Source organism: Sciurus vulgaris (genome assembly GCF_902686455.1).
Source record: "Sciurus vulgaris genome assembly, chromosome: 5".
Taxonomy (NCBI): Eukaryota; Metazoa; Chordata; class Mammalia; order Rodentia; family Sciuridae; genus Sciurus; species Sciurus vulgaris.
The window spans coordinates 99816417-99836336 of record NC_136465.1 but is presented as its reverse complement, the minus strand read 5'-3'; the positions used below and the strand labels follow the sequence as shown (position 1 = coordinate 99836336).

At 39.4% G+C, this 19920-nt stretch overlaps 1 protein-coding gene and 1 pseudogene across 2 annotated transcripts in view; both read right to left on the bottom strand.

The window, feature by feature from the left end:
- BICD1 (BICD cargo adaptor 1) overlaps positions 1-19920 on the bottom strand; it is a 283341-nt gene that overhangs the window by 65486 nt on the left and 197935 nt on the right. Inside the window, 1 exon segment of the mRNA XM_079139326.1 lies at positions 3783-3935. Within this exon segment, the coding sequence (XP_078995452.1) occupies positions 3783-3935 (153 nt within the window).
- LOC306660829 (PCI domain-containing protein 2-like) lies at positions 8207-9644 on the bottom strand (annotated as a pseudogene). Its single transcript has one exon. The product of its transcript is annotated as a PCI domain-containing protein 2-like (transcript).

Genomic DNA, 19920 nt, shown 5'->3' with positions numbered 1-19920 from the left:
TTTCTCATTCTTCCAGTAAGTATTTAGTGAATAGATGCTTAGAGAGGGAGTAGGACATGTTACCTAAATATTATTTAGAAACAAAAAAATAAAACTTCAGAAGGGAAAAATCCCTGTGAACCAAGTATTTTACAATGGCCAGTAGCTTTGCTGCCTGGAGAACGCCCAGCCAGGCTGGGGATTCATAACACGGGGGAGCATCAGTAAAAAGTAAATTTCAGACTGATTTTGTGATTGAATGCCAGTTGTTTTTTCACAAAAACGTGTGGCATTTGTGCACAAAATACTATGCTTGATTCATTAATTAGAGAATTTATGATGCTGATGTCTATAAATAAAGGCCAATAGTAGGGGAAAACCCATTGCATTTCCTTATCTGAGGCAGACTTGGAGCTACAGTATATCCACGTGTCAGGGAACAGGCCTGAACAGCTTGGTGTACAGAAAATGATTTTGAATTAATCTGACACTTAATTGGGGAAATTATCATCTGACATCTAGAAAATAAAATTAAAGAGATATATACATTTTCCTTTTCCTTCCTTGAAACTCCTGAGTGTCCATGTTTCAACTCCTGAGAAAAGGAACTGGGTAAATGGTAAACAATGATCAGCCACAATGAGAAAATTAATTCCCTTAGAAACAGCTTCCAGGTTAATGAACACAGGCAGGGTACTCCAGCAGTCTTCCAAGGACCCCTAATCCTGGCCTTAATTAACCCCCTGGGTGAATCAGTCAGCTACACAGGACCACAAGGAGGCTGTCTGCTCCTGTTCCTGCCTGAGCAGAGGACAGGGAGGAAGGAGGGCAATTTAAGAATTTGTATTCCAAGTAAAGTCCTCTACATTCTTCATCAGTGACAAAAACCAAAACCACACCAAAAAAACCCAAAAGAACCCCAAAGTCCCTACCCATACCCACCCAAAAATCCTTCTTATTTTAAGAAGTATTTGAGAAGCATTTTTTTCTAGTTGTAGATGGACACAATACCTTTATTTTATTTATTTATTTTTATGTGGTGCTGAGGATTGAACTCAGTGCCTCACACATGCTAGTGAGAGCTCTCTACCACTGAGCCACAATCCCAGTCCTTGAGAAGCATTTTTTGAGGGTACTAGGGATTGAACGCAGGACCTTGCACATTTTAGATAAGTGATCTACTATTGAGCTTGTCTCCAGCCCTTTTCTAAAATTTTATTTTGAGACCAGATTTCACTAAGTTCCTAAGGCTGGCCTTCAACTTTTAACCCTCCCGCCTCAGCCTCCCAAGTAGCTGGGACAAGTGTGTGTGCCACCATACCCAGCTGAGAAGCATATTTTTAAGAATTCCTCTTAAGTATTAATTTCTCTACTGCAAGCTCACTTACCCCAGCCAAATCCAGACCTGGGATGCCTGTATGTTAGGCAGTATTTAGTAATGAGTGGTGGAATGTTAACCAATAATACGGCATGGTCATGGGTTCTCTTTACCTTTTTTTTTTTTTTTGTATGAGAGATTGAACCCAGGGATGCTTAACCACTGAACCACATCCCCAGCCCTTTATATTTCTTATTTTGAGATAGAGTCTCACTGAGTTGCTTAGGGCCTCACTAACTTGCTGAGACTGGCCTCAAACTTGTGAGCTTCCTGCCTCAGGCTCCTGAGTTATTGGGATTACAGAACATGCACTACTGTACTCTGCTTCTTTAAATTACTTTTAAGGCAAATGAACAGTTGAGTGACTTATAGAAAAATAACAGGTGCATAAATCCTGAGAATAAATTGGTGGAAACAAAGAAATCCAATTAAATAGGTCAAGAAAGAAAGATCAATGAGGTTAACTCCTGACAGGCAGGGTCCATTGGGGTCACTGTGAAGTGAGGATTTGTGGCCATAAGTTTCTCAATATATTTCAGAAGAGAAATTTCTTTAATAGTGCAGGTACCCTAAGGTAGTTTGACTGGCCACCAACCCCAGTATGCACATTAACACAGGAATGACGTGTAGATGAAGCCACCCTGAACAGGATGGCCACCACAACCAGGATGGCCACCACGACAGTTGTGGAGAGGACCAACTAGGGTCAAAAACTCCATTGCCCAACACCAAGGAGGAGTTCAACACCCGACTCGGGAAGAGTGCAAAAGTTGAACCCCAGTTCTCAAGGCAAACATGAAACAACAATGCATTTTGGGGCAGCACTGTTTCCTCTGTCATTCTCTGCTCAGAGACCACCCACCTTCTCGAGAGTGCTATCTGCTTGAGCCTAACTTTACTTTTATTCAGAACAGAATTCTCTTGCATGGCTTTTCTTTAAATTCTTTAAATTTTCTTTTGCTGGAACACAAGAATGGAGGTTTGGAGCTTCAGCTCCCTACTTTCCTGTGACATGGGGATCTGTGGCTTTTAGTGCATGGGGTGTCCAGTGCTCAAAGGGGAAGGAATGAGGTAAAAACACATGGGGATTTCCTGACAACCCTTGTTTTTATTTACCTATTTTTTTATTTGTAGATGAACATAATACCTTTATTTTATTAATTTGTTTTATGTGGTGCTGAGGATCAAACCCAGTGCCTCATGCATGCTAGGCAAGTGCTCTACCAGTACTGAGCCACAACCCCAGCCCCCTGACAACCCTTGTTGATGGGCTAAATCTACACCCTGTTCTTGTCAGTAGACATCTTGTTCCCTCAGCAACTTCAAAGCTGGGGGGAGGTGGCAATGATCAGAAACCAAATTTTAATTGTGTCAGTCCATGAATTTTTCTTTTTTCCTTCCCCCTTGTGTTAGAGATCAAACCCAGGGCCTCATAACAGCCAGGCAAGTGATCTACCACTGAGCTAAATCATAGCCCATTAACTCTAAAAGCATAGACTGGCTGTTTTCCAAGTTTACCAAGGTCAAGAATCATGTCTTATGGATTCTCGTATCTCTCCAGCCTTGCACAGTGCTGGGCACATAGATGGGTGACCTGAACTGAGAGGTTACGACAGCATAGAGACCAAAATAGAGGTTGTGGCTGAGGAAGCTCCTTCAAAAGAATCTGGATATCCAAGTTGCCTTTGCTTCACTACTTGCAACAGCTGTATTCATTCTCATACCACAGATTCAAGAATGTAATTAGTAATAACTATGCAAAACCACAATGCAAAACAATTAGCAAAAACTAAGCCATCTACGGCCCGCTACAGAAAAAAATAACATAATTATGTAAATGTATACCTTTAGAGTTAGGTTACAGCTGAAAAAGAAATCAGGCACTTGATTTCTTATGCTTTTGTTCCTACTAGTATATACTTCATAATCCCTTTTCTTCTATGATTTGAAAGCAATTTACCAAAAAAAGGAAAGGAGAGAAGAAGGGAGGAAAAAAGGGGAGGAGGAAGGAAGCAAAACCAATCAGATAAGTGATTTAGGGAGAACCTTATGCTTGTAGAAAAAAATAAGCTTACAGACCCAGGCTTTGAACTAGAAGTCGTCAGATTTAGTTTACTGCAATGGGCTTAACTTACTGCTGAAATGAAATTAACAGAGTTAAGGTAGAAACTAAAATTCTTCTTCCTATCAAATAAAGCCTTATTGTAAATTATACTACTTATACATGTATTTTTTTCTTTGCACATTTTAGCTGACATTGGAAGGTTGGGAAATTTCAGTACATAAATATTACAGGGAAAAAATTAAGGGATTACAAAAATATTTGACAAGCTCCTTCCTAAGAAATAGAGGTGGTAGAACCCCTAGGTGTCAGAATCTGTGGATCCATTTGCGTATATCTGAAAGAAACCTTCTTAAGTCTCACCTGATTCTGCTTTAACGTGGATACTAGTTTCTGCAAAGTGATATTCTCTTCTTCAAGTTCAGTGTAGTCCTGAAGGAGCCGGGCCTCCCGGAATTTATATTCTCGAATTTCATCCTTCATCCGTATTCTCTGTAGCTCCACCATCTCATTGTTCTGAAACAACAGAATGAATAATCAATACAAAACTTCCTTATTCTAGATTTTATAAAGTGCAGAGACAGTTCTGCTGTTAATAATAATAATAATAATGCCTCCCGGGGTAAATTGGCCAATTGCCTTTTCTGAATGACAATGTAGTGATATCTAACTTTTTTTTTTTTTTTTTTTTTTTTTTGAGATGGAGCCTTGCTGTGTTGCCCAGGACAGTCTCAAACTCCTAGGCTCAAGCAATCCCCCACCTCAGCCTCCCATGTAGCGGCGCTATAAGCATGCACCACTGTGCCCTGCCTATCTGTCAAAAATTTAAAAGCACATATACATGACTCAGCAATTCAACATCTAAAAATCATTCCTAGATATATTCTCATATAGGTAAATAAAAAAATTCATGTATGCTTTCATAAAGAATTAGAAATAGTTTAAAGTTTTGCTATTTTGAGGAATAAGGGAATAAGTTATATATTCACTGATTGGAACATTACAAATTATTTTTAAAAAGAGAAAGAATGAGGAAGAACTCTGTTTTACAAAAATGGAAATATAGCTATAATATATAATTAAATATAAAAACAAGTTATAGATTAGTATGAATATTAGGATCCCAGGTGTGTTAAAAAACAAAAGTGTACAAACACACACACACACCACTTTCATGTCATAAATATATTTGTAAGAATACCACCCCCAAAATTGTCAATAGTTATTATTTAGAAGAGGTTGGACTGGACAAGCCATATGGATGAGCAGAGGCAGCCATTACTTAGATGCTTACATTCTTCTGGGTCATTTCAAAATTTTTTACAATAAACATGTACTGTCAGGATATTAATAAAGTGATGAAGTAAAATATTTGACTTTTCCCTTAAACTTGTGTGCAAGTATAAGCTGTTTTAATAGAAAATATGTAAGGATCTTAAACAGATATTTACATTTGTACATGCAATATATTCATAACCATGGAAAGAAGGAATATGTTTTCTTTTAATTCAGGATCCATGAGATTATTTTCCTATTTGAACAAAGAGAAATATAAATCTATTTTTAAAAGGTACTGTAGGAAGCAAAGACATTTTCTTTTGTAATACTTTGATATCTATAAGTTAAAAAATGAATCATGACCACATTTGGTCTTTGGGCTGCATTCTGCTAACTCATGATATAATATTATATAGGGTTGACAATGAATAAAATACTGCTATTTGAAACATGAGTGAATCTCATTAATGTATTGTTGACTGAAACAAGTCAGGTGCAAAGACTGAGTACATGTATAAAAGTTTTTTTGTACTTTATGCATCTTTTTAATAGAAATTAAATTAGTCATTTAATATATATAATGTAATTTTTTTTTCCAGTTTAGTATCTTTTCAACAGTCACTTCTAAGTCTCATGGGAAATGTTCTTCAGCATCAAGATGTGGTTGGATGAGTGAGCAAGATCAACATCAACTGAAAGATTTGTAGTTCTTCTCCAGCTAATAACTTGGCAAGTAGGAAGAAACCCAGACCCACAGGAGTATTATGCATTATTAGGCCAAGATCAAAGTTAATCCAATCCCTGAAGACTTTTCTAAGTTGAGAGTACACACGAGAAGGGATGACTTTATTGAGACTAATAGCCACGTTACTAAGGTTCATCAGGGCAGAATCCATAAGTTTGGTAGGACATCTAAGAATGCCATCTGGTTGGCCAATGTCATCCATTCCAAGACTGCCAGGAAATAAATGCTGCTCAACTATATCTCCACTTTGAAGATGATGATCATTGAAGAAATCGTGGCTCCTTTGGAGGCAATTAATCCACCTGAACTATAGAAATGGTCAAGTCTTTCAAGAATATCTCTGTAATGGAAGTATGCTCAATTTGATCATCACTATACAAGTACTGCTCACTCTCGTTCATCTGGTGGCTCTACACCATCTCCAGTCACTAAGAGTTATCCCAGTGAAACTTCTCACTCTGAATTTTCTTAGCCCATTCTTCATCATATTTCACTACAATATATAGCATATTATCACAGACCTCTCAGATTTCATTATTTTTAATCATGCCTCATGTCTATAAGACATGCTGAAGCCTGGGTCTCCTTGATGATGATGTTTCTCGTGGCTTGGTGGAAAACTAACAGATAGAAGACAGATTATCTGACACACAAACTCAACATCTTAATATTGAGCAATTAGCAATTTGATGTGTACAAGGATTATCCAAGATTTCGCTACACTGCAGCATAAGAATCATCCACATTAACAGTTCCAATCATTATAACCACTTCTAAAACAAAGTCATTTCCTGCAGCACCTGGTTTTAGTTTATCCTCGAGGTATGAAACCAACTGGTACTACTTAAGAACCAACTCCCATCTAATTCTTTAATGATCACATTTGCAAGAGTTCCCAAACATTTAATCACAAACTCTTCCTCTTCATTATTAGAGATCTGGGCTACAGGATCCCAATATAATCAACAAACAAATTTTCAGTTGGTCCCTCAAGCTCGGAAATGTTTCTAATCATTTCCATCAGCAATGGATCCTTAAACTTCAGAACACTTTTCATAACATCTTCAACCCATTCCTTCAGAAAGGACCCAAATAAACAACCTAATGATGCACTTCAAGGCCCTTGAAAGAGAAGAAACCAAGTCCAAAACCAGTAGAAGGAAGGAAATAATTAAGATCAAAGCTGAAATCAATGAACTGGAGAATAAAAAATAATTCAAAGGATTGCTGAAACAAAGAGTTGGTTCTTTGAAAAGATAAACAAGATTGATTAAGCCCTTAACCAAACTAACCAAAAGAAAAAGGGAGAAAACCAAATTAATAAAATTAAGAGATGAAAAAGGAGCAATCACCACAGACATCTGAGAAATCCTGCAGATCATTAGGGACTATCTTGAAAACTTACACTTCAATAAATTGGAAAACCTAGAAGAAATGGATATATTTCTAGACAACTACAATCTGCCAAAACAGAATCAAAAGAACATAAAAAACCTAAACAGACCAATAACTTGTAATAAGATATAAGCAGTAATAAAAAAACCTTCCAACAAAGAAAAGCCCAGGACCAGGTGGATTCTCACTTGAATTCTACCAAACCTTTAAAGAAGAACTAATGCCAATTCTCCTCAAAATTTTCCATGAAATACAAAGGGATGGAACACTTCCAAATTCATTCTATGAAACTGTTATCACACTCACACCCAAAACAGATAAGGACACGTCAAGGAAAGAAAACTACAGACCAATATCCCTGATGAACTTAGATGCAAAAATACTTAATAAAATATTAGCAAATCGTGTTAAATAAATCATGTTACAAAGATTGTACACCATGACCAGGTTGGTTTTATTCCAAAGATGTGAGGATGGTTTAATATATGCAAATCAATAAATGTAATTCATCACACAAACAGAATTAAGGACAAAAATCATTTAGAAATCTCAATAGGTGCAGAGAAGGCATTTGACAAAATTCAGCATCCATTCATGATAAAAACACTGAAATAACTAGGAACAGAAGAAACCTACCTCAACATCATAAAGGCTATATATGAAAAACCCAAAGCCAAACTCATAGTAAATAGGGAAAAAAAAGAAAGAATTTCTTTAAAATCTGAAACAAGACAAGGATGTCCACTCTCACCACTCATATTTAATGTAGGAAATTCTAGCCAGAGCAATTAGGTAGGAGAAGGAAATAAATGGAATAAAAATTAAAAAGGAAGATGTCAAATTATCATTGTTTGCAGATGATATGATCCTATACCTAGAAGATCCAAAGAACTACACAAAAAGACTGCTAGAGCTAATAAATTTGGCAAAGTTACAAAATCAACATTTAAAAAATCAATAGCTTTCCTATATACCAACAACAAATCTGCTGAGAAGGAAATCAGGAAAACAAACCCATCCACAATTAGCCTCAATAAACAAATAAATAAAATACCTAGAAGTAAATCTAACCAAGGAGGTAAAAAACCTCTAATAAAAACTACAGAATATCAAAGAAAGAAATTGAATAATAGAAGTTAGAAAGATCTCCCATGTTCATGGATAGGTAGAGTTAATATTATTAACATACTATCAAAAGCAATATACAGATTCAATGTAATCCCCATCAAAAACCAAAGACATTCTTATTTTTTTCCAATTATATAAAGGTTCAAATTTAATAAATAAAAATAGACACATCTTAGAAGATAACAACTCAAAATATCCTTTTTTATAGCTACAAAACTCACAAAGATCGCTTCTGTGAACACCACTTGGGAAGCAAAGCCTAGCTGCCTGGCACCTCCCTCAGGAGGCTCACCAGCATGGCCAACTAGCAGACTGTCTGAAAACACAGGCCCAGGTCTCCCTGCAGCTGACACTGATCACAGATGACCACAAGGGTTTGGAGGCTGGAGTGTGGACAAACTAGTTTTGGCAGATTCCAGTTGCGGAGAGGCGCAGCAGGGAGTTAGATAGACAGCCCGGCTCTCCAGGCGGCAAGGTCCCCTGCTCAGAGCACCGTGGAAGGGGACAGGCAGGGTGGGGGGACGGGTTCTGCTTGCTGACTACTAACTTCTGATGCTGGTGGGATATGTAGCCTTTAACGTGACCCGTGTATGTCAGGTTGGCCAGGATGCACTGCACCTCGTTGATGTCCATGTCCTCCACGTGCATGAACTTCAGGTCAACCAGGAAGGCCTCCAGAGACAACTGGTGTGTTCTGAGCCGCAGATACACTTTCCTGAAGAGGTTCCAGTAGGTGATGCTCTTCAGCTTCTAGAGGATGAGGAAGATGCCGCAGCGATGAAGAAGGTCTCTGCCTTGCCAACGCCTGGTTGAGCAGAGCAGGTTGCCCTCACTCACAGCTCTGGTCACAGCGGCCAACTGCATGAGATGGTTCTTCCTCAAGAACTCCATGGTCAGCATGTGGCTCAGCACATCTTCACAGGAAGCAGGTAGATCAGGATCATTCTCTTGCTCTTCCGGCTGGCCCGGTGGCAGTGCTCAAAGGCGAATGACAGGTACTCCTCAGCTTGCTTTTGTCCAACATAGTACTTGTACCTCACTCTCTGCACAGGGCTGTAATCGTCTCTCAGATTGGAGCTGTTGATGGCTCTAATCAGGGGTTTATACAAATGGAGTTTGTTGACTTAAAGTAGATCTTTAAAAACTGGTTCACCAGGGACAGCATCCCCCACTTCTTAGAGTCCTCTATGCCAGTGCGGGTGTTGCTGGCACAGATATGAAAGCAGCTCATCAGCAGCTCAGCAGCTTTTTCCAACATGTCTCCAACTTTGCTCTTTCCTTTCTTCACCAACTGCTGATATGCATTGTTGGCAAACATGCGAAGGTCCAGGGCTACTGCATACATGACTGGTAGCCCAGTTTTCTTTGTGGGCCTGCGATGCCCAGAGGTATGACTGGACCATCACCGTCTGGCAGTCATAAGCCTCCACAAAGTCATGGCTCCCCACAGCATAGGTGCACCTTAAACGAGCCGCAAACATTTCATCATGAGGGGGTTCCAAAACTTGTTGACATTTCTCTTCTGGAGAAGTCATCTGCAGTCGTGGGTCTATAACACGAAGATGCCTGAAAGACACCAGCTCTGCACAGGAAGCCCCATCTCTGGTGTCAGGGGCTTTTTACACCTGCTGTAGGTACTGGTTGATTGCAATGTGTGCCATGGCAGTGGCCGCCCAAAGACATTCTTTAAAGAACTAAAAAAAAAAAAAGTCTTCAAATTCATTTTGAAGAATAAAAAACCCAGAATAGTAAACTAATTCTAAGCCAAAAAAGCAATGCTGGAGGCATCGTAATACCTGACTTCAAATTATACTACAGAGCTATAGTAACAAAAATTGCATGGCACTGGCATTAAAAGAGACACATAGACCAATGGTATAAAACAGAAGACACACAGACAAAACCACACATCTACAGTCATTTTTGACAAAGGTGCCAAAAACATACATTGGAGAAAAGACAGCCTTTTTAACAAATGGTACTGGGAAAACTGGTTATCCATATGTAGAAGAATGAAACTAGGCCCTTATCTTGTATCTTGCACAAAAAAGCAACTCAAAATAGATCAACCACCTAGGAATTAGGCAAGGAACTATGCAACTCCTTTAAGAAAACAGAGGGTCAACATTCCAACATATTAGGCACAGGCTATGACTTTGTCAACATGACCCCTATAGCTCAGAAAATAATGCCAAGTGTTAATAAATGGGATGGCATCAAATTAAAAAGCTTTTGCACGACAAAGGAAACAATTAGAAATGTGAAGAGAGAACCCATTGAATGGGAGAAAAATCTTTGTGACATATTCTTCTGACAAGGGTTAATATCTGGAATATATAAATAGCTCAAGATACTTTACACCAAAAAATCAAATGATCCAACTAATAAAATGGGCAAAAGAATTAAACGGACACTTCTCAAAAATAAAAATACAAATGGCCAACATATACATGAAAAAAATGTTCAACATCATTAGCAATTTGGGAAATGCAAATCAAAACTGCACTGAGATTTCATCTCATGCCTGTCAGAATGTCAGTCATCAAGAATATGAATAATAATAAGTGCTGAAGAAGATGTAAAAAAAAAAAAAAGGAACATTTTTACACTATTGGTGAGATTGTAAATTAGTACAACCACTATGGAAATCAGTATGGAGGCTCCTTAAAAAACAAGACAAGGAACCACCATTTGACCCAACTATACCACTCTTTGGTATTTATCCTGAAAAATTAAAGTAATCTTACTACAGTGATAAATGCTTATCCATGTTTACAGCAGTGTAATTCACAATAGCCAAACTATGGAACCAGCCTAGGTGTCCATCAATGGATGAATGGGTAAAGAGAATGTGTAATTTTATTCTATCATAAAGAAAAATGAAATTATGGCATTTATAGGAAAATGGATGGAACCAGAAACCATCATGTTAAGTGAAATAAGTCAAACTCAAAAGGTCAAGAGTCAGACATTTTCTCTCATGTGGAAGCTAGAAAGGCAAAAGGAAAAGAAATGTGTGGGAGGGGGCAAGGATCTCTTGAAAAAATCAAAGGGGGATCAGTAGAGGAAAGGAACCAAGGGAAATGCTGGGGAGTGATACTGGCCAAATGATATTATGATATTGTGTGCATGTATTAATGTGCAACAATAAATCCCTCCCATATGTAAAACTACAATGCACGAATAAAAAAAAATGTGGAAACAATTTAAAAAGTTCAAAAACATGCTATGTCGGTTGCTCCCAAAACAGATATGTCAATGTCCTGACTCCTAGAGTCTTTACAATGAGAAAAGTTAAAATGAGGTTATTGGGTTGGTCCAATCCAATAGACTGGTATCTGTATAAAAAGGGGAACATGGGCCATAGAAGCATACACACACAGAGGGCAGACTATGAGGAGATGCACAGGGAAATAGGCAGCCCATGACCACAGAGACTGGAGTCAAGCCTCTACAGACAAGGACACCAAGATCACCAGGAAACACCAGCACTAGGAAGAAAGAAGGAAAAGTGTCCCCTTGGGCCAGAGGGAGCACTGCCTTACTGACACCTTATCTCAGACTTCCAGCTCCAGAACTGTGAGACAATAAATTTCTACTGTTAGTAAGCCACCAGTTCATGGTAGTTTGTTAAGGCAGCTCTAAGAAATGACTGCACATGCAAAACTAGTTGGATACAGAAGTTGGCATAATATTATCTTTACAGGAAGAGGAGTGACATCTGCAAGCACTAGAAAGAATTTAAAGGTCTCTGTCCTAACAGAAGGTCATCCCTAAAGATAATGCCTGATTTTCCCTCTATATACTTTCAAATGTCCCTTATCTTGCTATAAATCTTGATTTCAAGTCACCCCTTGAACTCTGGTTTTTATATGCACCTCTGTCTGAACATGGTGATTTTTTTTCCCTATTGACTTGATTCCTCAGTACAGCTTTCCCTGGTTCTACTTATGCTTGTGTGAAAACAGCAAATCATAAACTCAGAATTTTTCACGTACAGAAAACTCAGCTACAAAATCATTGATTGAGTGCTGGCTAACGAAAAGGCTATCCTAAGGCAGACACTGCATTCTCTGTAGAAAGGTTGTTAGCTCAGAATCTTGGGAGGATGAGAGGTTGTTGACTCAAGTGAGAAGACAGATGACAAACAAAAAATCATTGTAACCTTTATTAAATTAGTAAGGAAGACTATTCAAAACCACTGCAACTGAAAGGAAGAGAGATTGGCTCAACTCTGATTATAGCAAGGTGAGTAGGGACTTAGAGTTAAGGACCATGGTAAGGGGGACAACAGATGGGAAATGATTAAAAGGAGATATCAAGGGTAGGACAGCTCTTGCTAAACTGGATCAAGAGAACTCCTGCTAATGGCATTTCAATGACCAAGGCATCACAAAGTAGGGGATGAAGAACTTGACTGGATATGAAGGGTAATCAGGTTATCAAGGGTCAGGGGCTAACTTAGTAGGATTCTCTGTGACAGCTGGCTGGCAGACCAAACAAGACAGGAGGGAAGGGCTGAGGTCTAGGTCAAAAGAGGAGTCAGTGAAGCTTAACTAACGTTTGGTCAAGGAGAGAGTCTATGTCATGGACAGTCATACTCTGCACTATGATAAGAGAGTTCACAAAACATCTGACTTGGTGTCAAGAGAATGTTAAATTCTAACTTGGGCAGGGCCAAGGCCCTTTGGGTATCAAATTTTGATCTATTCAGTGTCTTGTCATCATAAAAGCTAGATTTTAAGGGATTTCCTAGAAGTGTACAGACCTCAGAAATTCGCTGTATCTTCTGTAGAATGTAATAATCAATCCTGGGGCTATCCCAGCTAATGGGTTGCCCTTGAAACCTGCATTCAACTTACTCTGTGTCATATCACTTGTGCATGAGCAATCTGAGCTTCTTGTTGGAATGCTTCAGATGTCTGGGTCCTCTCTCCTTAGTTCTCATTATGATAAATTAGTAATTCTAACAGTCACTTCTTCAGTATCTTAATAATTCACCTGTGTCTGCTCCACTAGTTGACTTCAGCTTAATCCTCCCTATTGAGCTTCACTCTCTGCATCAATGACTCAATGGGATTCTACCCTACTGTAAGCCACGAGTTACTACAGCACAGAAGTGTTCTGAAGATAGTTTGCCAACTCAAAAGAACCTTAGGATTGGCTTCTATGAATTTTCTAAAAACTAAAAGGTGAACTGCTTTCTTGCCTTGCTACAGGAGACATTTCAAGCACATATGACCGGATTTATGAAATAGTAAATACTGGCATATAATCCTGTCAGAATGTGGTTTTCCCAGCTCTGGAAAGCTATTGCCCAAGCATCCAATACAAGCCAAACTCTGATATCATAATAGATGGATGGAATAGCAAAAAGAACATTCTTATTCAGCCAAGATCACACAAAAGAGTTAGCAATGACCAAAAAGGGTCATAAAATACAATTTAAACACAAGGCCTGCTTTTCATATGCTGGGGAGGCCCTTCTGTAAGTTTTAAAATCTCCCACAGGACCTGGCTTGCCTCTCCCTCCACCGCTCTGCCCTTTGGCACTCAGCTCTGGTCCCAGATCTTCCCTTCTCTTCCTCCACCCTGTGGACATGCCAGCTGTGCTGCTGCCTTCAGCTTTCTTAACTCTGCCTTCAGACAGGGGGCTCTTAGGCTCATCTCATGCCATGTCCTCTTTGACAATGTGGGGAAGCCTCTGAACCTCTTCTTAGAATATTACTTTAAAGGTCATGAAAGTCAGGGTTATAAAAGACACTGGTTTTGTTCAAATTTTTATAGTAACTTAAAGAGTTATGAAATGGTATCTGGGTAGATTAATATAATAATGGCCCAATTACTTTCCTATAGGCAACCTGTGGAGCCTCTTTTCCAAAAGCAACTCTGAACAGGCCTTTTGATTTGCTTTGACCCACACAACACAGAGGAGGTGCTGTGGGACTTCTGGGTCCAGGCCTCCAGGGGCCGTACAGTTCATGCTCTTGTCTTATTACAACTTTGCTACCAGGAAAAGTCACCCAGGTTAGCACATGGGGCCACGGGGCCCAGCCATGGTCAGCACAGCTACTAGGCCTCAGTCAGGCCAAGTTGGACTACTTGGCCTCAGTGAGCTGCCTGATGACTGCAGCCATGCCAGTGAGCCCAGCCAAGTCTGTAAGAACTTTCCAGCTGAACACAGCCCAAACTGCTCACTACAGAATCATGGGTTATTGTTTCAAGCACCTAAATTTTGTGGTCGCTTATTATACAGTAATACGTAACTGGTACAGTGATACGAGCTTCTTTATAAACACAATGTAATCAGATTTTGTGGCAGATCTAAGAAATATCATAATGGTGAAGCAATGGCATTGCAAGATACCTGCAAAATCTAAGAAAATTACTTTCTACTGATTACAAAGTACCAGATGCTGCTAATACCACTGGGGTTTGTTGCCTATATTCAAGAGCAAGAAAATGCCAAAATTTTGTCTAACTTTAGTGAAAATTTAAAAAATAATTATTTTTCCCACCCAAGTTTTGAGACCTCCCAAATTCTACCCACAAACATCCAGAACCTCTGTTAAGATACTTCTGCTGCTTCTTGCCATTCAGGTCTCACTTCAAATGTTCTCTCCTCCGAGAGGCCTTCCTGAACAACTAATGACAGCCCCACCCCCAATCACCCTACATGACTCACTCTATGGATCAATATTTAGCACAGAGTATGTACTAAAAAATATTGTTGAAAGACTAGCACTAATCATTATTTGAAATTAGCTATTTACTAATTTTTATGCATTTTGCATTAGATGATTATATTTCTTTTTGTTTCTGAATATAATGGATCTTTTCTACCTTGTTCATGGCTGTGTCACTAGTACCTGGCACATTTTAGTCCCTTGTAATTGTGGAATAATCACACTGGTAATGAAGGATTAAACACAAATTTGAAAATAAATGTTATTGCAAAGATGATGGATGTTGTCTTCTGTTATTTTAGAGAGAGGGATAAAGGGAGAACAATACACCTTGAAAGAAAATATACCCAAATCTGTGAAATAATAAGTAGGATTTGTTATGCTCCCTCAATATACTGATAAGCTACTTGGAAGCAGAAACATCATTTCCTGCTCTTTGGAAATATGCTTTTGCAACATATGTACTCAATTAAATACAGATTAAAAAACAGTGGAGTTCCTCTAATTTAGTTATGAAGTTAAATTATAATATTTTATGGAATTATTATATTTCCAGATACATGAAATAACAATTGTTTTCTGTTATTTGAAAAATCTATCATTAACTGGGTGAGTGATATACATTTATTTACTTCTCCTTATTTAATATGTATAAAGATACCAGGAAGTCCAATAAATTGCATGCCAATCACTTATATAAAATTGTAAAGAAAAATGTTAAGCTATAAGAGCTCTGTAAATGAGAATACATACATTCCAAAAAAAAAAAAAAAAATTAATGGCCAGAAATCTGGTTTGTATACACTGGGAAGTAACTATAAAATCTTAGTAAAACAGTAAATGTCAAGACAAATTTAAGACCACAGCAAAAGTTAATGAGGATCACTAACAAATAACTCATAAAATAACTAATGAAAACTTGTGGTGCTTATTAAGGAAAAGGAAGAGCTTGGAGCTAACAGACCAGTTAATGTGGAAGGTACACCAGCAATAAAACAGGCACTGGGCCCAGGGAAAGAAAATGAGTACTATTGATGTCACTTAAAAAACCCTTGCTTTTTGATTTGCCAAAGATCACACTCTATGAGGAAGGTTTTTTAATTCCACAACAAATCAAATAACCGTGGCTTTTTCGTTGCACCATTCATGAAACATTCACCTCATGAATTTTTTTTCTTCCTGGGATAAGAGAGTTTTGAACTCTACTAAAAACTCCCAATGAGAAATAATGAGAGCAAGAAAAATAAAACAGGGGAGAAAGGGGAGATAGTGGCCCAGCAGAGGATGCACCAGACTCCCCTCCTCTCCAGCTTCCTCAGAGAGCAGGATCAACCTAAGATGGTAGCCGTGGAAAGAACATCCTCTTTAGTTACACTGCACTATGTGTGGCTGCATTCCCAGAGCATTATTTTAATCAATATTAAAAAGATTTCTTCTTGTATCATCATAAATTCCCTCTACTATTGGTAAACAGTTAAAATTAAACATGAACTCACACAAAATTAAACATCATCACACAAAGAATATATGAGAAATGCACGTAAAGTATGTAAAAATAATAATGTCTTCCAGTTGTAATGTTTAGTGTCTCATCTATTAATTAATTTTTGCAGTGCTGAGGATGGCACCCAGGGCCTCATGCATGCTAGGCAAGTTTTCTACCACTGACCTATGCTCTGGTCCTCTCAGTGTCTTTTAAAAATTAATTAGACTCATGGCCACACTAGATTTTTTCAAAGTTTTATTTATTAACTTTTGAGATGGGGTCTCAGTGAGTCACCAGACTGGTCTCGAGCTCCTGGCTCAAGCCATCTTCCTGCCTGAGCTTCCTGCCTAGCTGTGACTTCAGGTGTGCACCCCTGCACCTGGCACCACACTAGCTCTGAATGACAGCTTGCATTGAGTTGGAGGAAAGAGCTTCAGTTTACTTGGCTGCAAAATGGGAATCTAAATTCATAAGATTATATGGTCGCTGTGAGGATTCAGTGATATAACAAGGGGAAATAAGCAGGGATGCCAGACAAACAGATAATTTACCATAACACAATGGGTCCACACACAAAAACCTGGGCAATCAATTATTCTTGGGTTTGTTGGGCAAGTTTTAGAAAGGAAGTTACATTTGACTGGAACAGTGAAGGAAAAGTAGTTAATGGAAATGAAAAAGAGTAAATGAGGAAAAAGTGAAGTGGAACAAGGACAGATATTCCAGTCAGAGATAAGCCTTTGAACAAAAGCCTCATATTTGTGTCGAAGGCAACATTAAAATACCCAATCATCAGACTGAGCTTTTCCTTAAGGCCCCAGAGAAGGAATAGCCCTGACAGAAAGTCAAAGAAAAGAGAGAAAGTAGAAAAATCTAGAAAACTGTTACATGTTTTCAGCATATGCTTAAGTTTGCTGCTATCTCATAAAATACAATGTTAAATTGTAGTCTAGTGTTGTTAACCTTTGGGAGAGTGGCAAGAGCCAAAAATATTTTCAGTCCTTAGAATCTTTAAGGTTCTTAACTAGGCTGTGGTTTGGGAAATAATGCAGTCTGGTGTGGTTGGAGCAAAGTAACTTGAAACAGATTCCGTAGGAAATTCTTTGTTAAACCAAGTGATGTGGGGAACCATTGAAGTCTTGCAGGCAAAGGAGCCACACGATCAGACCTGTTTTGACAAGTGACTGCAGAGTGCAGAGACTAAAAGACAAGGAGTCAAAGACAACAAATAAGCAACTGCTTCAACAGCCTCAAGTGATAGAGAGATGAGGAATTTTGAGGAGTGGACAGATCAAGAAACAGCTTAGTTGGAATTAATGAGACTGTCATTGATTGATGTAAAAGCAAACAGGAAAAAAAAAAAAGTAAAGAACAATGACCTAAAAAAGGATAAAAGTACTGTGTTAATCAGCTTTTTGTTTCTGGGACAAAATACCTGAGAAAAACAACTTAGGAGGAAAGACTGATGATAGCTCAGGGTTTCAACGGTTTTAGTTCACGGTTGGCTGGCTCCAATGCAGAAACATGGCAGAAGGGCACGGGGCACAGCAGAGGGCAGCCGCTCCCTTCATGGCCGCCATGAAGCAGAGACAGAGGAAGGGCCTGGGGCAAGATGCACCCTTCCAAGGGCACGCCCCCAGTGACCTGCTTCCACCACGAGGCCGCATCTCCTGCAGTTCTCACCACCTTCCAATAGTGCCACCAAATATTCATTAATGGCTTGATCCACTGATGAAGTCAGAAGCTCATGATCCAAAGACTTCCCAAGAGCCCCACCTTTGAACACTGATGTACTGGGGACCAAGCCTTCAACACATGGGCATTTGGAGGACGTTGCTGATACAAACCATAACAAGTACCTAACAGCTGTTAGGAAAAAAGGAAATTTGATAATAGAGTTAATGTTAGAGTGAATGATACATCCTGTAAAAATTATAAGGGGTATTTATTTGGAATGTCATACCAGAAATTTCTGGACCCATGAGAAGAGTAAAGGAAGAGAGCCGATCAGGTCCAAGTGGAGAAGTTGGAGAGGGGAAGCTGAATAAAGTGTGGAAGAGGCTTTCTGCCAGTCCCAGACTATAACATGTATTTTCCTTCATTTGGGCAAACATTAACCCTTTTCTTATTGGAGAGAGGGGTGGACAATAATTTTCCTTATCCCTCCAGTGTCTCTTTACCCCTCCAGTATCTGCCCTGGAGTTAAGGGAATTTTGAGGGATTGCGGGTGGGCAGGGATGGCAACGGGCTGCCCACTGACCCAAGCAAGCCTACCAACATGGTTGCCTGTACTGCTCCTACTCTGCACCTGAGGACAAGCACATACTCTACTTGTGGATTCCAGGAGCACAAGGCTCTGACTTTCTCTTTTGCAAGGAAAGAAGGATAGGAGCACAGATGTGTGGGGAGGCCCTGATCTCTCAGTTCCTCGACCTCCTCAACTCAGGTGGTCTGTTCTTGCACTCACACCAGCCACTCATTCCCATACCATCTGTCTCACCAATGCCAACAAAGGCACCTCCTGTTCTTGCAAATCACCTTCTCTAGTTCTCCCAACCCAACCACTCTTCCACCTCATTAGGGATTCCTGATCTTTGATCTCCAACTTGGTCATTATCTACAACTTCGGTTCCTCACTCCTCTCCTCAGCCAGCTTCCATTCCACTGTCCTCACATTCTTCCTGTCTTGCACACACACTTAATTCCCTGCACCTCCCGCTCCACCCCCCTCTCTGTCTCTAATGAAGCCTAACTCTCTGCCTTCCCCATGTATGTCCATAGCTGAATAGAACTAAAGAAAATATGAATTGGGGTGGACTGGTTTCAGCTCTAATTCATGAGAAGGCAATGTAGTGTAGTGGTTAAAAGCCCAGACTCTGAACCAGACTTCACTGGGTTCAAATCCTGACTAATCCTTACTGACCTTGTCATAGTCACTTATTTCTCCTTGTCTCTGTTTCTTTTTTACTGTAGGGGGAATTAGTTCAGTGGGTCGACATGTAGATTAGAAGATTGCCTTGTATATGTGATTGATTTAAGGAACAAAAAAAAAATCCTGAATCTCTCACAAATGGGCCTTACATACTGTCTAATGGTCATTCTGTAGGTTTAAGTATAGCAAGTTTTCTGCTTCTCTCTCTTTCTACAATTGGTTCCTTCTTCCCTCCCTGAGAATCTTGATTCATAATTCCTTAGGGGGAGGAAGAACTCAAGGAGATATGGCTTCTAATCTTGCTCCTATTTTGATCAATTTCCTCTATTCTACCATAAATCCAGTTTTAAGATAAATCTGGACCTCTGTATTCATGCTTCCATTTCTCCAATCACATGCCTCCCTAGTTCTTCCGATGAATGTGGAACCTGGTCCTATCAAAGTCATCAGCAACTTGCACATTGTCCCTGGATTTGGCTGCCACTTCTGTTTTCCTCTTATTGGACTACGTCAACAGTGTCTACTACCTTTCAAAATATTTATTTTTGGTACCAGGGATTGAACCCAGGGATCCTTAACCACTGAGCCACATCCCCAGCCCTTTTTATTTTTTATTTTGAGACAGGGTCTTGCTAAGTTGCTTAGGGCCTTGCTAAGTTGCTGAGGCTGGCTTTAAACTCATGATCTTCCTGCCTCAGCCTCCTGAGCCACTGGGGTCTACTACCTTTTCAAACACTTCCTCCTACTGGCATTCCAGATGCCTAAAGTCTGCTTCTGTGTGGCTCCTTTTTGCTTGCCCCTCGCTCTCCTGGTTCTCTGCTCAGCCTCTAAATGTTGAGTGTTTGGGGTCT